General features: G+C 40.4%; 1 protein-coding gene across 2 annotated transcripts in view; it reads right to left on the minus strand.

The window, feature by feature from the left end:
- The window catches only part of PARL (presenilin associated rhomboid like), a 50,995-nt gene extending 29,559 nt beyond the window's left edge, over positions 1-21,436 (minus strand). For both annotated transcript variants that reach the window (XM_047874254.1, XM_047874253.1), the window contains exons 1-4: positions 21,292-21,436; positions 8,341-8,536; positions 7,713-7,853; positions 5,070-5,118 (exon numbers count right to left, since the gene is read on the minus strand). In XM_047874254.1, the coding sequence (XP_047730210.1) occupies positions 5,070-5,118; positions 7,713-7,853; positions 8,341-8,536; positions 21,292-21,416 (511 nt within the window). In that variant the 5' untranslated portion in view covers positions 21,417-21,436. The remainder of the gene's footprint in view (positions 1-5,069; positions 5,119-7,712; positions 7,854-8,340; positions 8,537-21,291) is intronic.
- Between the last annotated feature and the right edge of the window lie 485 nt (positions 21,437-21,921).

The following is a 21,921-nucleotide window of genomic DNA, read 5'->3' on the forward strand; positions in this document are numbered from 1 at the left end:
GCTCCGCGTTGGGCTCTGTGCTGACAGCTCAGAGCCTGGAGCCTGCTTTAGATTCTATGTCTCTCTCTCTCTGACTCTCCCCCACTTGTGCTCTACCTCTCAAAAATGAATGTTAAAAAAAAATTTTTTTTAAAATAGATGCTTTAATAGAACATACAAGTTTAACTAAAAAGGAGTGGTTGTTATGGGGACAGAAACTGCATCACTGGAAGTCTACAGTGAGAAAGACTTATTTTTCACTTTATATATTCTTTACCACTATTTTAATCTGTTTACATGCACATTTATTCATTTTACAATGGCAAAGACTAATCTAAGTAGCCAAAAAAGGGCTCCCTTTTATCCCAGCCATCCTATGCCAGCCTGCCATTTCGGGGCAATTTGCTGCAATTTGGGCTGTCAATAAACACCCAAATACCTGGGATGGGAGTAGGCAGTGTGATTCACCAGAAAGGTAATTTAGTGATGATCTGCTATAGTTGAAAGTGAAAAGACGTAATCAAAAGTCTATTATTTAAACTAAGAAGGGAGTGTGTTCCCCATCTCCAGCTAAAACTGTGTGGTATCAGACAAGTTATTTAACCTCTCTGACCCCCAGTTACCCATTCTGAACAATAAGGACACCACTAACAGGGCTCTTTCAATGAAGACTAATAATAAGGATAACAGTATGTATGTAAAGTACCTATCCTAGTACTTGAAGCCTAACTGGCACTCAACCATTAGTTTTATCTTTACCCTATAAAAATAACTTGTCTCGGGGTGCCTGGGTGGCGCAGTCGGTTAAGCGTCCGACTTCAGCCAGGTCACGATCTCACGGTCCGGGAGTTCGAGCCCCGCGTCAGGCTCTGGGCTGATGGCTCGGAGCCTGGAGCCTGTTTCCAATTCTGTGTCTCCCTCTCTCTCTGCCCCTCCCCCGTTCATGCTCTGTCTCTCTCTGTCCCAAAAATAAATAAACGTTGAAAAAAAAATTAAAAAAAAAAATAACTTGTCTGCAGACTGAGAAACCACGAGTTTCAGGAAAAACAGTGACAAATTAAAAGGTTAAGATTAACTAGAAGACCAAGTAAACACTGCCTTATGAACAACTTCAGGAACAGGGAAGCAGACCTTAGTCTAGGAAGTATAGCTCAAAATCTTTGAAAGGTATAAGGGGAAAGAAAATTGAAACTAAAAAATAAAGTAATCCTGGTAGAAGCAGAAAGCAAAGGAAAAACAGACTTTAGGGGCACCTGGGTAGCTCAGTAGGTTAAGTGTCTGAATTTGGCTCAGGTCATGATCTCATGGCTCATGAGTTTAAGTCCCACATCAGGCTCTCTACCATCAGCACAGAGCCTGCTTAGGATCCTCTGTCTCCCTTTATACTCTGCCCCTCTCCTGCTTGTGCGCACACACGCTCTCTCTCTCTCTCTCTCTCAAAAATAAACAAATGTTAAAAAAAAAAAAAAATAGACTCTAGAAGTTGGGGCAGAAGGGTCAAGGCCCTAGGGTAGCAGTGCCTAAACTTTGGGGCTGACAATAAATATAGACGGGGCACTGTTTTCTCCAGTCTTCTCTTCCCATCCTCCCCCTTCCTGTCTCCTCCTTCATCAGATACAATAATTTGGTAGGTTCTTCTCTCTCAGCTTTACCAAATAGTAAAGTAAGCATTCTGCTGGGTTAACAGGAAAATCCGGCAAGTGTCTGAAAGCTAGAAAGTAGAGGAAATCCTCTCCTTAGAGGCTGCCTAGGGACTTCAAGTACAGGTTTAAAAGCCTTGCAGATCAATGCAACAGAACAGGAGAAGAGCTTAAGTGTAAAAGCTTCAGGCACAAGTCTAACCTGAAGAATGCTATCTGATGCACCTACAAATACCAAGTGAACATATAAAAACTGTTCAAAGAAATGTGAAGTTTGGGGAGAGATTTCTGTGTAGTAATTAAGATTAATACCAAAAATTAAAAAAAAAAAATCCCCAAAATAACCAAACAGGGAGGAAAAACAAGGAGCAAGACCAGTTCTCTAGCACACTTGAAAAAGGGATTCCCAGGGACAGGTTGAGATTGAGTCAAAACCAGGGATTCCAAACTGGACATCATCAACTCTAAGGCAGGGAGGTTTTTCACCTCATCACTGGACTCTACCTTAACAATAAATTACAGGTATCCTTTATGATTTGTTCTTATCTAAACCTAGGAACCAAAGAGATATGGGTAAATCTGAGATACCCCTTGCTATCTCAAGCTCGGGAACCAAACATTTCCTATGCCTCAACTATGTGCCTGAACTTCCTATATCCAAAATCTTGCCATCCAAATTCAGGAGCTCATTAGATTCAGACAGCAAGGAGTCCTTATGTGAAATGTTCAATGTAACAATCAGACATCCTTAACCTACCAGAGCTTTCATGTTGCCACTACCCAGGAGTGAATACTACAAAGCAAAGAAACACACTGGTCTCAAAGAGCTTTGAAAGGACTTTTCAAGTTCTTTCAAAATGCAAAAAGGAAAACAAAACAACAACAACAGAAAACATGTGCTATCCAAGAAAGAGAGTGGTACAGAGTCCATCTGTCACCCCATAAATCAATCCTCAAATCAAATCAGGAGCTAAGCCAACCTCATTTAGGATCAGCCCAAAGGAAGCAACTGGGAGAGCTAAGCAAGGAAGCTGGATGAATGGACACTTCTGAAGAGACAAGACGTAACTGTAATCGTGAGAATAGCACATAAACATGAGACTTAGTATATAGTTAACTTATTAAACATTACTAACAAATGTTGTATAGCTAGACTCACTGCTACCAAAATAATTATTTCCTACAACAGAAGTCTGAGGTGACACTGAATGGATCAAAGAGCATTTCCTCAGCTTTTAAAGTCACTTAAATAACTTCACAATAAGGATTTGGCATGACTGCTCATGTTTATGTGGTTCAAAATACTTTACATACAAGCTGCTAGTTAGATTAAAAACATCTGTCTCTTCCTACTGCTACATCCTATGTGCCAAATAAATGATTAGACTAAAAGAAAAGAAAAAAGCTAGGGGAAATTCTGATTTTCAGTTATCTCTAAATACCAATTTCTTTGAATACGCTATGTACTGGCATGAGAAATATTTTATTTTTTTAATGTTGATTTTGAGAGAGCACATGCGTGAGCAGGGGATGGGCAGAGAAAAGGGGAGAGAGAATTCCAAGCAGGCTCCACACTGTCAGCACACAGCCCAACATGGGCTCAATGAACCGCTAGATCACAACCTGAGCCAGAACCAAGAGTCAGATGCTTAACCAACTGAGCAACCAGGCAGGCACCCCTGGCATGAGAAATATTTTAAATTCTGACCCCAAGTTTCTTCAAATATTTAATGGCATAAAATCTGAAAATGTCAAAGGAAATCAAAACTTTGCTATCCCAAGGAAATACTGTTAATTTTGGTTACTTTCAGAGAACAAGCAAACAAACCAAAACTCTCCTGTTAATCCCAATGGAAAGAGATGTGCTAGTATAGAGCTATCTTGAAAGGTATCATATTTATTAAATCTCACTGACTAATCAATTCTACAGTATGGCAATATACTTTTGAAAAATCTCAATCCTTTGATTCAAGAGTCCATTTAACATTCATTCACTTAACAGATTTTCATCAAGTGCCCTTACTGTGTGTGCAAGACATGTGCTAGTTGCTACAAAAAGTGAAAGAAAAAAAAAATCTCACCGTTGTCCTTTAGGATGCTGCATGCACAATTACTAAGGCAGGCTGTGTTATAAATGATTAAAAAGTGCAATGAGTTCAAAAAAATGAAAGCACTTCTGTTACCAGCAAGACTCCCTGAACTCAGGAAACTCCCAGAAGCTTCTGCCTAATGGTCACTTTCATCTTTTAGATACTAATGAACTGCTGTAACAGGAGAAGACACATGTGAGGGGAAGCCTGTACAGACAAATCACAAAGTGCCTTCTCAATATTCATCTCAAGCCCTGGTGAAAGGAGCCTGCTTGCCCCTGTCAGAGAGTCATGGCTTCGGAAATTATTCCCCATGGTCTCCTTATTTGTACAATAAGGATAACCTTGTGAGGCAACTCCACCTGTGTAGTAGGTCTATAGCTCAGCAAGGAGCAGACCCACTTCAGTCCAGTAACATTTCCTATGAGAAGAAATGTCTGAAGCATAAGCTTAAAAAACCAGTTCAGGTTCCAACAAGGAGACAGAAAAAGTAAACCTTCCAGGCAGAGGAAAGAGTCCAAAGGAAGAAAATAAGCACCTTTTCTCCACTTAGGTAGGTAAAAAAATTAGGAGTACCATTAAGACTAACTGTATTTGAGAAAAAGTAGTATTTTGCTATTTTTCTAGGAAGATTTTTTTTCCTATCTGTACAATTGTTAAACTTTCAAATCCATTTCCCCAAATTTCTCAAGTAACTAAGTCCATAAAATATTGTGTAAGCGTTACTTTGAAAAGTCAGCTTTGTCTGTCATAAAAATTTACAAAGAACAAAAATTAAATTATCATGGTGACATGCATGGCATGCTTATATTTATTCAAAGAGGATTTTATAAACAGCATGGTAAAGAGAAAATCAGCTTCAGAATGAGACAGACCTGGGTTTTGCAACTTAGCTCTACTACTTACTAGCAGTGTGACCTTTGGAAAAGTTCCTTCTCTGAAAGCCATTCCTTATTGGTAAAAAGGGAGATAACTACCCGGTAAACAACCCTGTGAGGTAGGGAGAGAATGTGTATAAAGCATTCTGCATAAAGAAGGTGCTTAATCAATATCCCCTTTAATTTCTTTAATAGGGAAGTAATAAATACAACCTATTACACAAGCTAGGATTCTACAACAAATATAGATTATTTGATCAGTGTCATACTATGTCAAAATTAGAAAGCAATTGACCCACAGCATCATGTATACCATTATGCCACACTACTTGTTATACTATTACATTAGCCTGAAGGTACAGAGACTCTGTCTTCTAAACCACTGGTGAGCAGAGTACAAAAGCCATTGACTGTGACATACTGTACCTTTTGGTTTGATTTCTCTTCCCTTGAATGGCTAAAACGTGTAAGCTAACACAAACCTGTCACAGTCCGCTGGCCATCACTTAGGTTATTCCACCACTTGTTAATCTAAAACAGAAGGAAAATTGCCTATCACCATATGGTAAATACTTTCGGGCTAGGAAAATGAAAAGCCAGGGAGAAAAAGCTTTGTGCATAAGAAGATCCCTCATGTGTAAAAATACCCATAAACAGGGACGCCTGGGTGGCTCAGTCGGTTAAGAGTCAACTTCAGCTCAGGTCACGATCTCATAGTTCCTGAGTTCGAGCCCCATGTCAGGCTCTATGCTGACAGCTCAGAGTCTGGAGCCAGGAGCCTGCTTCGGATTCTGTGTCTCCCTCTCTCTCTTCCCCATCCCTGCTTGCACTGTCTCTCAAAAATGAATAAACGTTAGGAAAATATTTTAAACTTACCAATAAACAGACATAATAAATATGTGGCAAAACAGAAAAGCAGGTGCTTTATAGCTAGCTCACATTCTCTACAGAGCGACTGTCTAGCTCTGGGACATCAGACAAATTACTCCTAAACTTGTTATCTGACATATGAAATGCAGACAGTAAACAGACAAGTGGCAGTACTGCTGTGAGAAATATCAATAACATAAAGCACCTAGCAAACTATCAGATGTAGATAGGTATCAAATTTAAGTGATTATTCACCAAGGTCCAATCTAGTTGTAGAATCCTAACCAAGAATATTTTCTAAAATTACCTTTTAAGGTATGATAATTTGAGATTTAGAAAAAAAGACACACATCAAAATAAGCCTAGGATTTGCTTTACAGTAATCAGTGGTGGGGAGAGAAGGGAAACAAAGTTGGCCTTGTGTCAATAATCACTGAAGATGGATGACAGGGGTTCATTATATTTTTCTTTATTGTATCTGTTTGAAATTTTTCCATGACGAAGTTTTAAAGTAAAAAATATATTTTTTAAGTTTATTTATTTGAGAGAGAGAAAGAAAAAAAAAAAAAAAAGACACGCACAGAGAGGGGCAGAGATGGAGAGAGAGTCCCAAACAGGTTCCACGCTATCAGCACAGAACCCAACATGGGGCTCGATCTCACCAACCATGAGATCGTGATTGACCTGAGCTGAGATCAAGAATTGGATGCTTCATCAACTGAGCCATCCAGGTGCCCCTAAAAAACAAATTCTAACTATGAAATTGAACCATACTTTGTACAGAAAGAAATCCAACGTTAAAAAAAAAAAAGTTACAGATCAGTATGTATATTGATCCATATACAATGATTCCATTTTTGTATTTATAATTCAATTGTGTATGAGCTTTCAGACCTTACTCCCTACAATATACAGTGGTGTGGCAGGGGTTCCCAGGGCTTTTGCTCCCCATGTTATATTTATGTATCGTTTTAATTTTCTTAAATGGGCATGGATTTTATATTTTATAACCTATCATTTGTTTACCTAGTATAAACAAATGCATCTTTGGAAAAGATTATGTATATTGCTTGTGTCACTTTTCACCATTCTAAAGAACCAACTGGGCCATCAAAACTTTATAATACAGCCATGTGCTGGAAACCCATAGCATTTTAAGGAATCCAAGATTATGGAATAGGTCAGTGTTATTACCTCCTCAAACATATTGTACTGAATAAATCACTGTTAACTATTGTAGCTTTCACCTGCAAATATTACACCCACTGTCCTTCTGACACCAGCCTCTCTAAAACAGGTACGGCTCATGCTACTTGCATGTCTATGGGGAAACGAAGAATGAATACTTCTTTGTCCTTTGAAGAACGCTGAATTATCATTAGGAGAAAATTAAGCAGACATCAACTTTCTCTCCCAAGTAGAGAGGCATGTGTCACACACAAAAAAACCAAAGGTGCTTGAAAACCAAATGAACCTGGATCCACATATTAACTTAAGGCCTCAGTGCTCAATAAGTATTGCCAAATGACATAAACATATTTTACTTGAAAGACAGTATTTGTAAAACAAAAAAAAAAACAGTTAAGAAATTGAAAGAAAGTCACCAACTTACATGTGAAATAATGAAAAGTTCTAAAAGCTCTATATTTGTACCCTTTTCTTGCATCCTCATGCCCTGAGCAGTTACAAATACTCCACAGAGGGTATTTATCAAAGGTATGTAAACATGTCACCGAGCTTTTTAAAATCCACATAATAGGGGTGCCTGGCTGGTTTGGTCAGTGGAGCATATGACTCTTGATCTCAGGGCTGTAAGTATGAGCCCCACACTGGGTGTAGAGATTACTTAAAAATAAAATCCACATAATATTTCTATACCTGAAGCATAAATGTTTTGAAAAACTGCCTATGATTCTAATATGGACTCTAAAATAATCCAGCAAGGTGATACAAAACAGTAGCCCTTCAACTTTAGTAGGGCTGAGAGAGACACCACAACATTAATTTTTAGCAACTTGATTTTTGATACATGTGGGTAGAGGTACAAACTTCCTGGAACACTGTCAAGTACAATATTGCCAGACATACAAAGCATAAGTAAATACTCACCACAATGAAATGACTCTAAAGAAGAATATTAAATTCACTAACTACATATTTGCTGATCTAAAGGTCGTCAGTCACTAAAAAGACTTCACAAATAACCAGACTTCAAAATTTATGATCAACTAGAAGAAAGCCATGTTTATCTTTACCTCCTTTCTGAAGTCTCCTTCCTTCTGTGGTCTTATGCTATCCAACCAATCAGCTTTTATACCATCAAAATAACTCTGGACCCTGGATTTCAGTGATTCATATTGCCAAATGGCAGCTGATCCAAATGCACAGCCTGTAAACTACATAAAATTAATATATCACAAAACAAATTCAAAAGAGAAATAGATCTACACATAGTTCCAAGGACAATATTTCATTTTCATTGCTTCTTACAAAGCAACAGAAGGAACAGGAACATCTGGCACAGTAAAACCTATTAGGTGAAAAGAATATTTAACTGTTCCCACATTTTATTAACTCCACAGTACCCTGGAGCCTGTTTACAGCCAGAAATTTTCAAATAAAATTCAAAGTATCAACTTAGTATCACATGAAAAGTTACCCCAAATAAGAGGCCCATAAGTTTCTTCTCCAGGGCTTACATAAATGAACCAGATTCTAATAGTAATTATTAAATTCACATTCTCCTGTAATCATTCATGACCCGATACCCAGATCCTTTAAATCCCCCTCCACTTGCCTTTAAGATAGACCAAATAGGACAAACAGTACTTCAACACTACACCAGCAGCAAGTTAGGTGACTCCTAGTGACATGAGCACTTACCCCAACAGTGAAAAACAAGGGCTTTATAAGGGTCCTTATAGGATAGGGAGAAGGATAAAAGACTGTTTCTTCTACAGGAGGAATCAAAGCACTTCTCTTGTATGTTTCACCAGTTGTTCCAGTGTCTGATCTTCTAGGTTCAACCTTCCTGGGTGCTTTTCTGAATCCACATTTTTGCTGAATAAAAAAGTTAAACCTTTAAGGGGAAAATAAGAGATTACCAAGAGCACTGTCTTGGAAACATCAACCTCTATGAGCCTCACCCCTGGCCTGCCATCAACATCTTAGTTCATTCTCACTCTGTAGCTCCAAAGAAGCCAAGATGCCTACTCCCAGGTAGAATTCTAAGTCAAAACACTGAACTGTGCCTTTCTAGAAAAATATAGCAACTTTATTTATTATTTTTTGTAATGTTTTTATTTATTTTTGAAGGAGAGAGAGAGGGACAGAGCATGAACGGGGGAAGAACAGAGAGAGAGGGAGACACAGAATCTGAAGCAGCCTCCAGACTCCAAGCTGTCAGCATAGAGCCTGAAATAGGGTCTGAACTCATGAACCGTGAGATCATGACCTGAACCGAAGTCGGACGCTCAACCAACTGAGCCACCAAGGCTCACCCAGGTTTTGTTGTTTTAAGTCCTCATAGCTTGACCTCAAAATATTTGACACTATCGATGATACTTACCAGCTCTGCCTAGTTCCCGTAAGACTGCATTCCCTATTCTTCAAATTCACTTTCCTCATGGTTCCTCTTTTTTCCTATCCCTTAGTGACAGATATTCTCAAAGGCTCCTATAGTTCCTCTACACACTCTCCATTCAACCGATACAAATTCATGAAGAGTTTTTTTTTTTCTTTTGTAAAACTCTAACTTCTCCTAAGTAGACAATGTAGAATCCCCTTTCTGTTTGTTCCCATTGTACTCTAAACATACCATCTTTCCAGACTCAAAGCTCCTTGAAAGCAGAAATCTGAAAGGCCTTCCAAAACTTTGAATAATAAATGTATTTCTGTGGCCTGGATGACTTGTAAGTAAATGATTCAAATATATTTCTTTAGTCTTAACTTCCATCTTCTATATTGTGTTTCCAACCATATACTAAATATTTCCATTTGGATATGCTCCCAATTACTTTAAAACCAATGTATTAAAAGAAAACTCTGCCTCTATAAACAGCTCCATTTTCTGACATCCTCAATCTTTTTATTTTTATTTTTTAATTTACATCCAAGTTAGTGCAACATGTAGTGCAATGATTTCAAGAGTAGATTCCTAATGCCCCTTACCCATTTAGACCATCCCCGTACCCACAGCCCCCTCCAGCAACCCTCAGTTTGTTCTCTATATTTTAGTCTGTTTTGTCCCCCTCCCTGTTTTTATATTATTTTTGCTTCCCTTCCCTTATGTTCACCTGTTTTGTATCTCAAATTTCTCATATGAGTAAAGTCATATGATATTTGTCTTTCTCTAATTTCGCTTAGCATAATACTCTCTAGTTCCATCCATGTAGTTGCAAATGGCTGACATCCTCAATCTTTTGGAGAGACCACAGTTCTTTCAATCACTGAGGTTAAAAAATCTAGATGTCATTTTGGAGTTCTCTCTCTCCTTTACTCTTTCCATCCAATGAAAAACAAACTCTGTCAAATAAAAATATTTTTTTCATTCTTAGTCCCTCACCTCATGCCTGGATTACAGCAACACCTTACTTAACTCCAAACATTTTATCTTAACATACTGTTTTTTCTCCTACCACTTTTTCTCAAACATTCAACAGTTCCTCAAATGCCTCTTCAGAGGGCCAAAAATCTCTCCCCAATTCCAATACAACTCCTTAGTTCATCCCTTCTGACTTGGAATACTCTACTATTTTCTAACAGGTCTCATTGCTTCTAATATTGTCCCACTCCAATTCACCCTCCACATTTTATTAAGCACAAATGTAATGTCATTCTCCTGCTCTAAACCCCACAATAATTTTCCATTCTTCCATCAAACTCAGCAGGGCTACTCCTCTGTCTGGTACCTCCCTTTGGTACCTTTATCTCCTCCTCCAGGAAGCCCAGAGTGGGGGTCTCCTTTGGACTCCTAGAGTCCCAAAGCAACCTGTATAGACTCTTTTACTTACATCAACTATTGCCTCTACCACAACTGGACAATTCTGTAGTCACTGTACCTCTATCACTAAGCCCAGTCCCTAACAAAGGTCAATAATTATATTAGAAGGAGGTCAAGAATGATTGTTAGTTCTATTAAGAATAACTGAAAGGAAGATGGTAGTATTCACCAAGACAAGGGAAATCAGAAGCACTAATATAGGAAACTGGAAGATAAAACATGAAAAATTCCATGTTGGGCAGTGTTCAAAATGCTTGTGGTCATGGCAGCTCTATTCTAATAGCCAAAGAACTGGAACTTCAATTTCCATCAAAAGGGGAAAGGATAAACTGTGGAATATTCATACAATGCAGTACTACTCAACAAAAAACTACTGATCACACATTATGGATCAATCTCAGGAACACTGTTGAGCAAAACAATGTTTATCTTTCAGTGATGGTTCCATATGTGTATACATTTGCCACAATCCATGGGCCATACACTTAACACTTACACACATCAAGTATTGTTAGCATTGTAGGATACCTAGATGGTGTCTAGTAGGCATCTGGAAACAAACGAAACTCAGAAAAATGGCATAGTGACTATTATTACTATTACTTGCCTAGTATGCTCTTTCAAAATTCTGAGTCCACTCCACAAATCAACTTCTCAGAAGTCACATAGTGAGGGTGGGCAATAGTGATAAAGTAATTTACCTCCAAATCTTTAATAACTCATAACTTATACTTCTAAATAAGTGCTATTCTTTTCAAGGAAATCTATTTTGAAAAGTGATGAACTTATTCAAACAAAGCCAATGTTGCCCTGACTGGCTCTGAACTTCCTTCAGAGCCCTGTTACCAGAATTATGAATATACTTTAGCAAATACTGTTAAATAGCTAATCCCAAATCTATGTCTAGTTCTTTTTCTCTTGCCTTTTTCTGCAGAGACTAAAAAAGATAAGTATCTTCACTTTTCCAGCATCTTTTATGGCAGAAGGTGGCCATATTACAGAATTCTGACAAAATGAGAGAGAAGAGTTTTTTAGGGGTTCCCCAGAGTGACTCAGTCGGTTAAGCATCTGACTCTTGGTTTCAGCTCAGGTTATGATCTCAGTTTGTGGGTTGGAGCCCCATGTCAGGCTCTGTGCTGCTGGCATGGAGACTGCTTGGGATTCTCTCTCTCCCTTTCTGTCCGCCCCTCCCCAGCTCACACTCTCCCTCTTCCAATAATAAATAAATACACTTAAAAAAAAAAAAAAGAATTTTTTAGGTACCTCTTGGGAAGATTTTGCTTATCTGATAAAAATTGGCATATCACCAAGGTCACACCCCTCCCCCCTTCTGTTTGCCTTGAATGGGGATGTAAATGCCTAGATTTGGGGCAGTCATCTTTTTTTTAATGTTTGTTTATTTTTGAGAGAAGGAGAGACAGAGCGTGAGTAGGGAAGGGACAGAGAAAGAGGGAGACACAGAATCCAAAGCAGGCTCCAGGCTCTGAGCTGTCAGCACAGAGTCCGATGTGAACTGTGAGATCATGACCTCACCTGGAAGTCCGGTGCTTAACTGACTGAGCCACCCAGCTGCCCCAGGGCAGTCATCTTGAATGCCAAGAGATTCTAAATACTGACATTTTTGACCCACTGAGCAGACAGTAGCCACTTACCTCTATCTACTTAAACTACTCCCCTCATTTATTTTTAATTTTTTTATGTTTTTATTTTATTTTTGAGAGAGAGAGAGAGACACAGAGTGTGAGTGGGGGAGGGGCAGAGAGAGAGAGGGAGACACAGAATGTGAAGTAGGTTCCAGGCTTCAAGCTGTCAGCACAGGGCCTGACGCAGGGCTCAAACTCACGAACCATGAGATCATGATCTGAGTTGAAGTCGGTTGCTTAACCAACTGAGCTACCCAGGCGCCCCAAACTACCCCCCTCATTTAAACAATAAATTTACTTACAGTCAAATGTATTCACGACAACACCTTTAAAGTGGCAAATATTGGGGCACCTGGGTGGCTCAGTTTGGTTAGCGTCCGACCTCAGCCCAGGTCATGATCTCATGGTTTGGGCCCCACGTCAGGCTCTGTGCTGACAGCTCAGAGCCCGGATCCTGCTTCGCATTCTGTGTTCCCTCTCTCTCTGCTCCGCTCCTGCTCATGCTCTCTTTCTCTTTCTCAAAATAATAAAAACACTAAAAATATTTTTAGGTGGCAAATGTTAACACTCTACAATTGAATTCTTAAATTATTTTTTAATGTTTGTTTATGTTAGAGAGAGACAGAGACAGAGACAGAGACAGAGAGAGAGAGAGAGAGAGAGAGAACAAGTGGGGGAGAGGCAAAGAGAGAGGGAGACAAAGAACCTGAAGCAGGCTCCCAGCTGTTAGCACAGAGCCTGACTTGGGACGGGAACTCACGAACTGTGAGATAATAACCTGAGGCAAAGTCAGACACTTAACCAACTGAGCAACCCAGGTGCCTCTGGATTTAATTTTTATTAAACAATTCAAAGCAACACAGAGCTAGGTTAATAAATAAAGTAACATCACCACTTTGGGCCAAAAAACAAAAATGTGACATAAAGTAACAGGAATATCTTCCCTTTAAAGACCACAAGTTGTAACCCAGTGTTGTTTTCTGGCATTACTTTTTTTTCTTATTAAACCAAGAAAGATGAAGAATGAGACTTCTTTGTATCTCTAATGGTATAATAGAAGAAACGTACTCAATCAGATCTAATGAAAGATTACTTCCACAGCTTATCGACTTATTTCAAATTCTGAAGTGCAATGTTTGAAAAGGATCACAAACACACCAGGTCGGGAATCTAAACTTGAAGCAAACTCAGACCTTTTGCTGAGAATAATATTCACCTTAGAAATAAGTATGAGGCCAAGGACACCAAGAATATGTGACACAAGTTGGCTCCAGGGTTAAATTCAGATGCAGAGTACATATATTAAGAATACACACATGGCACAAAAACAGACACTCAGATCAATGGAACAGAATAGGCAACCCAGAAATGGACCCAGAAACATATGGCCAACTAATCTGTGACAAAGCAGGAAAGAATAGCCAGTGGAATAAAGACAGTCTCTTCAGCAAATGGTGCTGAGAAAACTGGACAGCGACATGCAGAAAAATGAACCTGGACTACTTTCTTACACCATACACAGATACAAACTCAAAATGGATGAAAGACCTAAATGTAAGACAGAAAGCCACCAAAATCCTCGAGGAGAAAGCAGGTAGAAACCTCTTTGACCTGGGCTGCAGCAACTTCTTACTCAACACGTCTCTGGAGGCAAAGGAAACCAAAGCAAAAATGAACTATCGTGACTTCTTCAAAATAAAAAACTTCTGCACAGCGAAGGAAACAATCAGCAAAACTAAAAGGCAACCAACGGAATGGGAGAAGGTATTTGCAAACGACATACCAGATAAAGGGTTAGTATCCAAGATCTGTAGAGAACTTATCAAACTCAACTCCCAAAAAACAAATAATCCAGTGAAGAAATGGGCAAAAGACATGAATAGACACTTCTCTAAAGAAGACATCCAGATGGCCAATCGACACATGAAAAAATACTCAACATCACTCATCAGGGAAATACAAAATCACAATGAGATACCACCTCACACCTGTCAGAATGGCTAACATTAACAACTCAGGCAACAATAGAGGTTGACAAGGATGTGGAGAGAGAAGATCTCTTTTGCACAGCTGGTGGAAATGCACACTGGTGCAGTCATTCTGGAAAAGTATGGAGGTTCCTCAAAAAATTACAAATAGCACTACCCTACCACCCAGCAATTGCACTACTAGATATTTATCCAAGGGATACAGGTATGCTGTTTCGAAGGGACCCATGAACCCCAATTTTATAGCAGTGCTATCAACAGTAGCCAAAGAATGGAAAGAGCCCAAATGTCCACCAATGGATAAATGGATAAAGAAGATGTGTGTGTATACACACATACACACAAGGGAGTATTACTTGGCAGTCAAAAAGAATGACATCTTGCTATTTGCAACTACGTGGATGGAACTAGAGGGTATTATGCTAAGCAAAATTAGTCAGAGAAAGACAAATATCATATGACTTCACTCATATGAGGACTTTAAGATACAAAACAGATGAACATAAGGGAAGGGAAGCAAAAATAATACAAAAACAGGGAGGGGGACAAAACCATAAGAGACTCTTAAAAATGAAGAACTAACGGAGGGTTGCTGGAGGGGTTGAGGGCAGGGGGATAGGCTAAATGAGTTAGGGGCTTAAGGAATCTACTCCTGAAATCATTGTTGCACCATGTGCCAACTTGGATGTAAATTGTAAAAAATAAATTATAGAAGGTAAAAAAAATAAATATATGTATCTTGAAGGTGAAACCAAAAAAAAAAAAAAACAAAAAAATAAACAAAAAAATAAACACACACAGAGGCTCCTGGCTGGCTCAGTCAGTGGAGCATGCAACTCAGGTTGTGAGTTTGAGCCTGACAACGAGTGTACATTTAAAATCAAAAAAAAAAAAAAAAAAAAAAAGTGTGTGTGTATATGTACACACACACATAAAGAACATATTATTGGGAATTACAGTTAGACATACAGACCTTGTTGGACAGAATTAAGTACAATGTATTGGTTCACTGAACATCTATTCCTATTACCCAGCACATATTCATACACCACAGGGGCTGGAAACCTAAAAACTGTGTTTTCCAGGTATCCTTTCAGTTAGGTTCCAGATGTCCTTTTGATTAGTGTTATACCTATTCAATACCTGAAGTCAAAACTGAATAAGAAGGCAAGACATAAGGCATCAATTTGCAAGCGAAAATAATGGTGAAGGCAGCATAGTTCTTACTTGGGTCAGCAGATCCTGATTTGGCAGCAGCTTCCCCAGTTTTCTCGTTTATTGTTGCATCACAAACCACCCCAAAACTTAACTGTCCTGAAACCATAATTATTTCTCAAGACTTTCTAAGTTAGCTGCCCTCAGGAGGGCAGTCCTTCTGGTCTCACCTATGGTCACTTACACAACCCGTCCTTTGAGTGCTCAACTGGAGCTGGGCAGTCTAATATGGCCTCACTCCCACACCTGGGGCCTGTATGGGCTATTGGCTGGCCATCTCTCACCAAATGGTCTCTCAGTAATCAAGCTAGTGGGGGCTTCTGTCATGGCAGTTGGGAGTGTTCTAAGAGGGAAAAGGTGAAAGCTGCAAGGCCTCTCAAGGCTCAGACTCTGGACCTTGTACATTATTTCTGCTACAAGCTACTGGTCAGAACAAATCACAAGACCAACCCAGCTTCAGGAAATAGAGAAATAGATAAGAGAAATGGGTGACAGGAGCTGTGAATTACTGCTGCCATGTTTTTTAATCTACCATCAGTTGCGGCAGAGGCAGCGATGACGCAAAGCTTAGTCTCAGAACAGTAATTCTCAATCCCGGCTCCTGAAGAGCAGAACATGCCACCATGGCATAAGGACTGTTTTGAGCTGAGTGCAAATGAGAAGCAGATATAAGAAAAACTCTGCCCTGCCCCCATGTGCCTAAAAGTATGATATAAATTTGTAAAGGTGTACCCACTATCCTCTACCAGGAAAAATAGAATCATGAGACAACTCTAGACCCTTATGTGCCCAGAGAAGGCACCAGAAAAATCTACTAACAGCCTTATATCCATTAGCTCCCTCATATATTGCTTCCCCACAGTTTGCTGTCCTAAAAACTCAAAAGTCCTTGTCCCTTGTCTTCTCATTTCTCTAAAACTTTGTTGTTTTTCAAATGCTATATAAACCCAGATTCTAACTTTGTGTTATTCATCAGGGAGTACCCCCACGTGTATGTGCAATGCACATGTTCACAAGCTTGTTTTTCTGTTGCAAATCCATCTTTTGTCAGTCTATACAGGGCCCTAGCCAATGAGCGTTAAGATTGGTACAGGGAAAACAGCTTTTCTTTCCCTATACTACACATAAGAATTGCCTAGTGAGCTCTTAAAAATACTGTACTATGGGGGTGCCTGGGTGGCTCAGTCAGTTAAGCATCTGACTTCAGCTCAGGTCACGATCCCATAGTTTGTGAGTTCAAACCATGCATTGGGCTGTCAGCTCAGAGCCCCATTCGGATCCTGTCTCCCTTTTTGCTTCCCCCCCCCCCACAAAAGTGCATACTCTCTTTCTCTCTCGAAAATATTTAAAAAAATACTGTACCATGGCTCCACTTCATACCAATACGTCTCCAGAGGTGGCATGAAGGCATCACTAAAGAGCTACCCAGCTGATTCTCATGTGCAGCCAGGGTTGGGATTTACCACAGGTTTGGGAAAAACTTCAGTATACATACAAATCACCTGGGGATCTTGTTAATATCAAATTCCAAATCAGTAAGCCTGGGGTGAGGAAAATAGCAGATTCTGCATTTCTAAACAAGCTTGCAAAAGGACAAACTTTGGCCTGTAGGGTGGATTTGGCCCTCCAGCTAAGTTTTAAATTTTTAAAGATTTTTTTTTTTAAGTTTATTTATTTGGGGGGGGGGGGGGGAGGGCACATGAGCGTGAAGGTAGGGGAAGAAAGGGAGAGAGAGAATCCCAAGCAAGACCCTCAGCTGTCAGTCCAGAGCCTGAGGTGGGGCCCTATGAACCATGAGATTATGACCTGAGCCGAAATCAAGAGTCTGACACTTAACAGAATGAGCCACTCAGGTGGCCCAAAGAGTTATTTAAAGGAAAAGAAAGAGTATGTGACAGAGACTATATGTGGCCTGGTCATTTTCTATCTGGCCTTTCACAAAATAATTTTGCCACCACGGTCCGAGATGCCTAAGCATGGTTCACAAACCACTTTCAATAGCAAGGAGCTAGAACCTAACCCCCCCTCTCCTAACAATATTTCTACTTCAATTAGAATGGTTATGTATAGGGGCATCTGGATGGCTCAGTCAGTCAAACATCCGACTTCAGCTCCGGTCATGATCTCACGGTCTGTGGGTTCGAGCCCCGCATCAGGCTCTCTGCTATCAGTGCAGAGCCTGCCTGGGAAAGGTCTCTCTCCCTCTCTGCCCTTCCCCCATTCACACATTCTGTCTCAAAATAAACTTAAAAAAAGGTTATGTATAGGTTAATCCTATTTAACTAGGACTAACAAAAATTCAGATTTGTAACAAAGAATTTAAACACAAAAATTTAACTAGGGCTGACAGTAGTGAGCATTCCTCACTGACCCCCAGCATCCATGGCCTTTTCTCCCTCTCGTAACAGTGTCCTAGAATTTCTAGCCATTTGGTTGGGGGAGGCACCCAAGCTCCGGACTAGCTTAAGCTAACCTACACACCCCACTCTCTGCCAATTTCAAAGGATTCAAGGATGGGCATGTATCTCAAATCAGGCCAAGCTGGTCCAGTGAAATTCAATTTCAAGACTTTGAATACTGGAGAAATTTTTCTGCTGGATGTGAACCTAAAAGTATATAGTCCCAAGAGCTGTTAACAGTCATTTTGAGATATGAGAATGACACAGCATGCTGAGAGAATAAAGCTAACACTTAGGAAGCAGAGCCAAGCCATAAAGAAAAATGGAATCCTGGTGGCAATCTGAAACACCAAATCTTGTTTCACCAGTCCTGCTTCTGGACTTTTTTAACTGCAAAAACCAATAAATTCCCCTAATCACTGAGATTGGTTAGAGTACGGTTTTCTGTTAGTACAATTTTTTTTTTTTTACAAAAATGCTTTTAGATGGAGTACTTCATCACACATTATACAACAAGGTACACTTGTCCTTAGGGGGAGTTTTGTGTTAAATTTCTTAAAATGCAACAAGAAGGAAAAGCATGATAAATGTCTCCAATTGCAAATGTTAGAGATATTTACAAGCTTAGGTTCTTTAGCACTACCCATTCACATCGGTACAAAAGATGGAAAAGATGACTTAATAAATCACTTACCTTAAGTAAATTCGGAAAACAAAAACACGATAAAATGGATGGTGTTAGGGGAGAGCGGAATGGAGGAGAGGGGTATTAGAAGCATATACCATCTCATAAAGACATGCCTGCCATTTAGCTCTGCTGTTTTGGTCCTTCCACCAATAACCAGTAATTTGTGAAAGCAGTCTAATGCACTCAAAGTGGGAAGATCTCATGAATACCTGAGTCACTACTGGTCATATAATTGTTATAGTTCAATTTTTTAACATGATCCCATAACTTTTAAATAGAAAAAAGTATTATCTGTGTATTAGTTGGCATAATGATGAATTGTCTTGTGAGTTGTTTTAACAGTGCAACTTGGATATAAGTACAAGTCGACACTAATGTCTATGTTATTAAAGATTTTCATGGATAAATTGAGTAGAAATGGCCTAATGTTCAAATGGAGACAGCATGTGTCCAAGGGTACACACAATAAAGTCATTCCACTTAAAAATAAATGTTTTTAGGGGAGAGGGGATTTTGACATAAACACTTGCATGACCAAATTATTTTCTTAAAACCTATCCTGAGTTAACAGATGGTAAATTAAACAGGGAAAATAATTGAACAACCAACTATTCTCTTAGATACTTCCATACAAATGAAATCATGCAGGCTTCTTTCAACACTAAACCATTTCTCAGAAGTGCTGCCAGAAATTTGAAAATGGTAAACCTTCTGAAGAGCCTGATATTTTTTCCTTTTTCTGTAAAAGAACAGAGACTAAATATTTTCGTTGAAGAAACATCTGTCACATATTATTTTGCTTTGCAACCCTTTAAAAATGTAGAAACCATTTTTAGCTGGTGGACCGCCTTAGACCTGCCAGTTTACAGAACTTCTATATCACTACCTGTAGTGCAAATTCTCAGCCATGCTTCAGGCCTATCATAACAGAATCACAAGGATTAAGCCCAGAACTCTGCCTTTTAACCTCACCTCTAGCTTCATTCTTCTGTATACTAATCTTAGAAATACAAGAAGTCAAAGCAGACCTAATAAAGTTACATACAAGGTAACTCATTCTTCCTATTAACTTTAAAGTGCTTGTTTCCAGAGGTGAGTAGGCATATATACTATTTCAGGCTTACTCATATTCTTTTGTAATGCACATTTTTCTACGCAACCATAAAAATGTCCTTTTCCAACTCTGCAAATAAATGGCAAGCTTAAAAAAAAAAAAAAAAAAAAAAAGATGAGGAGTACCCGGGTGGCTCAAGTGGCTGAGAGTCCTACTCTTGGCTTAGGCTCACAGTACATGGGGTCAAGACCTGCCTTGGCCCTGCAGTGACAGCACGGAGTCTGCTTGGGATTCTCCCTCTCTGCCCTTTTCCCTACTTACACGGGCACACGTACACTCTCAAAAATGTCTTTCATTTTCCGTTCCTTACACATATTTTTAATATTAACACACCTGTTGTTTCCTAATAGCCATATTAATTTTTCTTTCCCCTCAAATCATGCAATTCTGATAGGGATTTGGGATAAACTATAGAACCTGGACCCCTGAAATCTATTACCACCTCCACCTGACGTTCTCATTCTCCATCTCCCCAGGAGTTTAAGATTAGTGCCTGAATCTCCATGTTAAGGTGTATCATGAAGTTAAAGTACAGTGTGTATGCAAGTTTTCACAAATCCCTATCCTGATTCACTTGCAGTCCTTGTAAGAACTACAGGCTCTTCCACTCCCTACCCTCCTTCTGAGTTGATGGGGTGGGGCCTGGAAAATACATTCTACAAGCACTCCAGGTGATTCTTAAAATTGGGTAATGGCTCTACCAGTACGGACCCTCAATATTTGCTACTGGCCGCCCCTCTGTCGAACGCTCTACCTTTCCTTGCTACCAACAATCAGATGGATTCCAGGCATCTGGAACCAACTCCAACTCAAACGGGGAAGGATGAAACTCTGGATTAAAGAACAGGAACAAGGGGCACCTGGGTGGCTTAGGTGGTTGAGTTTCCCGCTCTGGATTTCGGCTCAGGTCATGATCCTAGAGTAGTGGGATAGAGCCGGTGTCCGGCTCCATGCTGCGCGTGTAGCCCACTCGAGATTCTCTCCTTCTGCCCCTCTCCCTACTCACTCTCAAAACAAACAAACAAACAAAAACCCAGGAACAAATTTCAAGTTAAATACACGTCAAAATCTTGGGCAGCTGAGGGATTTTTCTCTTCTCTTAATTTAGAAGTGAATAAACAAAAGCAGCAAACACTGATAGACAACACTCTTCATACAGCTTCTACTCGGGAAAACCAGTACTGTAGTTTTCTTTCCAAATCATGTGAAAACAAAATATTCCAGGGTCTCCATTCTTAAAAAAAAAAAAAAAAAAAAAAGCCTTTCCTACGACTTCGTAGAAGGCAAAGGGATGCCCTCTTCTGACCCCGTCTTCCCTTAGTTCTTTCTCTTAACGCTAAAGAAAATAATTTGTAGAACAGAGGTTTATAAAGACTGACAGAGAATAAACTCTCAATTCTGCTATTCTAACACCTGTGTCACCGCTTCACTTAAAAACATGGTACCAGTAACTTCCTCGCGGGATTACGAGGGTTGCACGCCCTCAGCCCTCAGAGACTAGTTCCCCTTCCCCCCACGTCCTTCCTGATGGGAAAAGGAACAGCCCGCGCGAGCTCACGGAGGGTAGGGCCGGTCACTGTGCACCCCGGCTCGGGGCAGAGTGGCGCGGCGAGAAGCAAGGACTGGACGGAGGAGAGAGAAGAAAGCTGGACGGAAACCGGAAGGGACGGGTGAGGAGAGGGGTGAGCGAAGGCAGCTCCAGAGACCCCACGGCTTGCACCCCCGAGGATGCTCGGCCAGAGCTGAGGAACCGAGGAGAAAGAAGCCAGGAGAGGCGATCTTTACCTGCGTCCGAGCAGTCGCGGCGGGGCCAGGGCCACAGTGAGCTCCTCGCAGCTGCGGCCGCCCGCCGGCGGAGCCCACGCCCGGCCACAGCCCCAGCCTCTCTGCGCCCAGCCTCGCCACGCCATCTTCCCAACCTCTGCCCCCCCATGGCCCGACCTTACGAACCCCTGCCGCGGAACCACTTCCGGGGCGGAGGAAAAAACCACAGAGCGCCGAGGAGCAGCCTAGAGCGCCCCTGCACGGCTGAGCGGAGGCCCAACGCACCCAAGGGTTCCGCGGGCGCTCGGGAGAGCGGCGCGGCCTCCGCCCCGTTTGCACATGAGGTCCAGAGGAAAAAAAGAAGGAAAAACTAGCACTCGTTGAGTAATGCCACGTACCAGGGACTTTACCGAAGTTACTGCGTGTAATCCTCGCAAAACTGTTGAGGCGGCCATTATCACCGCTGGTTTACAGAGGCTCAGAAAGGAGTGGAAGAACCGTCATTGCAACCCAAGTTTTCTTTTCTTTTTTTTTTTAATTTTTTTTCAACGTTTATTTATTTTTGGGACAGAGAGAGAGACAAAGCATGAACGGGGGAGGGGCAGAGAGAGAGGGAGACACAGAATCGGAAACAGGCTCCAGGCTCTGAGC

Source organism: Prionailurus viverrinus, chromosome C2, assembly GCF_022837055.1.
Source record: "Prionailurus viverrinus isolate Anna chromosome C2, UM_Priviv_1.0, whole genome shotgun sequence".
Taxonomy (NCBI): Eukaryota; Metazoa; Chordata; class Mammalia; order Carnivora; family Felidae; genus Prionailurus; species Prionailurus viverrinus.